This window comes from Oculina patagonica, chromosome 14 (genome assembly GCF_052425735.1).
Source record: "Oculina patagonica isolate OP01 chromosome 14, crgOcupat, whole genome shotgun sequence".
Taxonomy (NCBI): Eukaryota; Metazoa; Cnidaria; class Anthozoa; order Scleractinia; family Oculinidae; genus Oculina; species Oculina patagonica.
Window position 1 is genome coordinate 21095150 of NC_135771.1, and position 5265 is coordinate 21100414.

Consider the following 5265-nt stretch of genomic DNA (forward strand, 5'->3'; position numbering starts at 1 on the left):
CAATGAGAAAGAAACCGCAAGAATGTCAGCTATTTTATAATTTCTAGTATTCACCTTAAAATTAATTCTGTCGAAGCTTAACCAAGGCTTATTAAACGACACTAGTTATGAAGATGATTTAAAGCTTTTGACATATACGTGTTTCTGAGAACATAGTGCTCAATGTCGAAAAAAGTTTTAGTTTTTGACGCCAAACTCGCGTGAGTTATGTGAGTTATGATGCATGACTTATAACTGTCACGCATCACGGTTCACTACTTTATGGCCCAGCTTTATAAACTATCGAACTTACGTAAACACGCTTTGATTTATTTGTTAAGATAGGAATCTGCCATTTTCCATTATGTCCAAACGACAGAAGAGACAAAGGTAAGGTCTAAGATTCTTTTGCTCGATTGTGTTAAGTTGTTGTTTAAACTTTGATAAAGTTAGTGTTTGTAAAGCGCGCGCAATTATTTCTGTTAAGTCCAATAACTGATAAACGTAAATCAAATTAGTGATTTAAGAGGTGCTCAATAGATCTTCTTTGATCGTTATCGACAGTACGTCTAACTTTAAACTGATCAGATTAATGATCCGTTTGTTCTGAAGGGGGACAATAAAAAATATATTTCATTGTTTAAACGAGAAATTGTTTCGAAAACTTCATAAACACAATCTAGATGCTACAAGCTGTCCCTCCATAATCAAGGCGTTATGTAACCAGCACTTAATCTTATCTTTATTATTGGCAGTTTCTTGAGTAATATAGTCTTATATAAAAGAATATGAGAAAGCTCTTACATTAAGCTTTGCCACTTAACACTAAGGGCAAGTTATTAAACTGAAGCATACAGGATTAAAACCGATTAACGAAGGTTTAGCTACTGTGGGGACCACTATTAATTCTGTATTAATCCTACATATTGCAGTCTTATGAATAAGACTGCAATATGTAGGAAATTAATTTATAAAGCCTTGCAGATTAACACCTTGGGCTGTTGTTCGACTAAAGCACGATAACTAAGTTTAGTTACGGTGGGGCCATTTTATGGAACAATCTGAGCCAAGAATTGTGAAATGCTGGCTTAACTAGACAGTTTAAACAAAAGATCGACTAAATCTCAGACATACCGGATTCCCATACGGCAATTATGTAAAACAGTATTTTATAAGCATTTTGTTTTATTATTATTGTTATCTATGTAGGTTCAATAATTGATTGTAACTAATCGTGTTTAAGTAAAGATTATGTATGTATTAGAGTTCCGATCGGCTTTCGAACAACAGAGGATTGCATTAGTCTCGGAATTCAATAGCTTGCTTGTAAGGTATTTATAAGACATCCATTAACTCGTGACATTCCTAGCATGGGTTTGTGCAAATTTTGCATGTTTAAGTTTTTTTCCGTTTCGCTCCATTTCCACCAGACATAATACAATAAAACCGCGCGTGCTTTTATTGGCCACTTGGGGTGTTCAATTACCCTTAATACAATAGCCAAGACAATGCGCGGGTCTTGGTTAATGACTATGATCTATAAGCATGGACTAAGTGACAGAATATTAGGCAAACCTGCAATCTGATTGGCTACGCAAGGGACGGTTTAGTCTTTGATAGACCGCCCTGGGTGCGCGCACAACCAAAATTGCCAAAATCACGAACCAAACCTATAAATAAACCATTTTCACTGAATTTTTTGTTGCTAAGACAATTACACGGCTCGCTCTCGGTTTCTATCGGCTTTTAATAGTTCACTTTTAGTCTTTTCACAGTCCCCTATTTTTCCGTGTGTTTGTTAGGATCGATTGCGATCGCTGAGTTTAGCGTTCCGCCATCTTGGTTTTTCATTCCCGAGTGCAACCTGGGGAGAGAGCAAAATACCCGTCCCCACAGGTATTTTGCTATCTCCCCAGGTTGCGCTTGAGAATGCTAAGCCAAGACGGCGAACGTCGAACTCAGCGATCGATGGCGGCAAACACACAGAACAATAGGAGACTGGAAACAGTCTACAAGTCAACTATCACAAGTCGATAGCAACCGAGAGCACACTGAAGTGCTTGGGTTCTAGTCTTCAAGCGGATTTCTGATTTTGGAATGTCCATTTAGTCACGCCATAATTTTTGGAATCACTTGAGGCATTTGTACGTTATCTCGATATTTGTGTCATTTTGAAACTAAAGCGAGAATTCGGTTGGTAAAATAAGTTACGTTTTTGTACTTTTTAATGAATGATAGTCTTTATACAGTCCCAGGCTTATATGTCAATCAAAATTATTATCGAATGCAAGGAACTTTGCTTAGTCCCTGCACGGCGATTAGACAGCTTATGCCCAGGCCTTGACCGCGTGGATTCACACCGCTGACGTCGCCGAAATAAACGTCACGTGACACAAAACAAGAAGGGAATATATAAAACACATTGACATGCGTTTCTGGCTCGGATATGGAGGGCAACCTCATCCCGCGTCATGACGTTAATACGAATTGATTGATTGATTGATTGATTGATTGATTGATCTCAAAGATACGATAAAGAACAAGGATGCATGATTGCCCGGAACATTGAAACAATTACGAACCATTAAATAATGCAACAGGCATTACTTAAAATCGTTCTCTTCTAAATCTCTTATTATTTTTCCTTGGAACGCTTTAACCTGGTGCCTTCTTTTATATTTATGCCTGATTTATTTGAACTCAGAAGCCGTAAAATTGCAATGGACGCTAACATGAACAGTCCACCACCTCCTGAGAGACCTAATGACGAGGAGGAATTGCCTTTAGTACCTTTAAGTCCAGACCTGGATCGGATCCAGCGAGCCAAAACATTGAGTCAGCTGTCTCTCCAATCAGTAGGAAGCGAGGCTCCTGACGCAACAGATACTGGGGACGATGATGAAGGTCATGAATCGGTAGGCATGGCAACTGTGATTGATAAGCAAAAAACTCTCCCTCTCTTTTTTTTTCCAATGTCCTTGAATTAAACTGGAAAATTCAATTCCCGAGAAGACTAATAGAAGGAGCCTTACCGTCACGCGAGTTCAAAGCGTAATAATTGTTCACTGAACTTATGAGCGTGCGTACACAACTGAAAGTTTATAATGACAATTCATGATCAGTCCGCGCGCGATTTCGCTAGAGCGCAGAGTTTAATACTAGTCCATGAGAGAAATAATTTGTTGTTTTAGAATTTGGCTAAAACAATTTAATTATTCAGTCCACTCTACTGGTCTCGTTTTTAGTGGTTCAAACAGTTGCAACTGGTGATGATTGCAATCACTGTATATAAGTTCTATTCTTTCGTCCACAGAAAGAGAAACCAGGCAAATTGCATCACGCGTGTTTGTCTGGAAACGAGGTTGAAGTTAGGAACATATTGAGCAGAGAGCCTGGTAATGAACAATTTAAACTGTTTGTTTGTTTGTTTTTTTAGGGGGAGGCGGTGATGGTGAAGGGGCGGGCGGACCTGCATACGACCCTAGTAGCTCATCAGTCCGGAGCTTATCCCGGTTTCGTATCATTAAGCGACTAGTAGTATTTCTACTCCCCCCTGGATGGGATGCTAGTCCATCGCAGGGTTACCCCCAGCGTTGATTCGCCGATGCCTATTTATACACCTGGGTGGAGAGAGGCACTATGAGAGTAAAGTGTCTTGTCCAAGAACACAAACATAATGACCCCGGCCAGGGCTTGAACGAACGTACCGCTCGATCCGGAATCCAGCGCGCTAACCATTAGGCAACGGTGCTTCCCATACCCTCATATTGATTTGAAGAAGCTCAGGTGCGTATATTTCGCAATGATAAAAAGGAAATTTGTCACTTTCTTAGAGTTTCGTGTATGATGTTGTACATGTCGTTCTGATCTATGCTCGTTGGTTTGTATGGAGAGTTGGTACTATAGAATTCCATAATACAGTGAAACCTTGATTTAACGAAGTGCCAACGGACTGGGGAAATTTGTTCGTTATGTCGAGGGTTTGTTATATCGAAAACTTCGGTATAACGAATTTGCGGAAAACAACCAAAATGTTCATTAAATCTAGGTATACATAATAAATGTTTTTCACATTGTTACGTTGCACCAGCCTCCCCCCGGGGGCACTCTATATATTTTTGGGTGGGGGTGTGCCGCTGGGACTCTGAAACCCTTACCCTATACCAGACCATGTTCAGCTGATTTTGCAACCGTATACCGTAGAATTCCGGTTATAAGCCCCCCGCTTATAAGCCCCCCCAGTTATAGGCCCATCATCCTGGAAACAAAAAAATACATCCGGTTATAAGCCCCCCCGGATATAAGCCCCCCTCTACCAGATGACAGTACTGAATAGGGCTAAATGTTGCTTTATTATGTGTTTTTAACTTAAAAACGTATTTCCATCAACACTCCCGTGGCTCGTTTTGAAACGTTTTTTTCATTCCGCTTATAAGCCCTCCCGGATATAAGCCCCTCCGCGTATAAGCCCACCCAAAACCCCTTACGAAGTTGTATAAGCCCAGGGCTTATAACCGGAATTCTACGGTACTAGACTAGACACCGAAAATCCCTACCCTTTCCCAGCGGCACATACCTATATAGCTCACGACTGTCAAAATATCATTTGTACCTCAATGTCTAATATGCATATAGATGTGGACATACATGTATGTCTTTGAAGATGTTCTCCTGTTAAAGGATTAAATTATTTTCGTTACTTATTCGTTATATCGGGGTACATTTTATGTTTGGGCTTCCGGATTGTGTTCGTTATAACGAGGATTTCGTTATATCGAGGTTCGTTATATCGAGGTACCGTTCCATACATTTTAGACATCTTACTGTAACTGTCCCCTGGCTGAAGAATATCGTTTGTTATTATTCAACAATTGCGCGCGCTGCCCATTTATGGTCAAAATGTTAACGTTATTTGTCATACGCACATGACAGATATCCTGCGATATACGTAGGTATACGTCCGAATTCTTGTAAAGCGCTGCATAATTACAGTTTTTCTACCAGCAAAATGTGTTTCGTTGACAATTTGTTGAATAATAAAACAATTATCCGTCTCAATCTTGCGGAATATCGTCTGATTTTAGCCAACTCGGCCCACGGCCTCGTCGATTAAGTATCAGGCGATATTCCGCACGATTTCGCAGGATAATTGTTAATTATACCACCGAGGACTTCGTAATATAGAGGTCCGTTAAATCGAGGTTCCACTGTAATTAATAATTATTACTGACAATGTTTTTTGCTCAGATGCTTTGAATCTCCTGGACAAGTCAGGAAGGACTCCAG

At 40.0% G+C, this 5265-nt stretch overlaps 1 protein-coding gene across 4 annotated transcripts; it reads left to right on the forward strand.

The window, feature by feature from the left end:
• Nucleotides 1–274: 274 nt before the first annotated feature.
• LOC144638878 (uncharacterized) lies at nucleotides 275–3705 on the forward strand. 4 transcript variants are annotated; one of them, XM_078498174.1, is made up of 3 exons: nucleotides 275–369; nucleotides 2684–2894; nucleotides 3293–3705. In XM_078498174.1, the coding sequence occupies exons 1-3, from the start codon at nucleotides 344–346 to the stop codon at nucleotides 3413–3415; spliced, it is 360 nt and encodes a 119-aa protein (XP_078354300.1). In that variant the 5' UTR covers nucleotides 275–343; the 3' UTR covers nucleotides 3416–3705. The 4 variants fall into 4 exon arrangements, with proteins under 4 accessions (XP_078354300.1, XP_078354303.1, XP_078354302.1 ...); XM_078498177.1 differs by lacking the exon at nucleotides 275–369 and adding an exon at nucleotides 1922–2185; XM_078498176.1 differs by lacking the exon at nucleotides 275–369 and adding an exon at nucleotides 1922–2172.
• The last annotated feature ends 1560 nt before the right edge of the window (nucleotides 3706–5265 follow it).

What these genes read in the sequence shown, in the direction of transcription:
- LOC144638878 (XM_078498174.1), top strand. Translation starts at nt 344, where the DNA reads ATGTCCAAACGACAGAAGAGACAAAG. An exon ending in AAACGACAGAAGAGACAAAG is followed by an intron (nt 370 to 2,683) that starts GTAAGGTCTAAG and finishes ATTTGAACTCAG; the next exon opens with AAGCCGTAAAATTGCAATGG. An exon ending in ATGATGAAGGTCATGAATCG is followed by an intron (nt 2,895 to 3,292) that starts GTAGGCATGGCA and finishes TTTCGTCCACAG; the next exon opens with AAAGAGAAACCAGGCAAATT.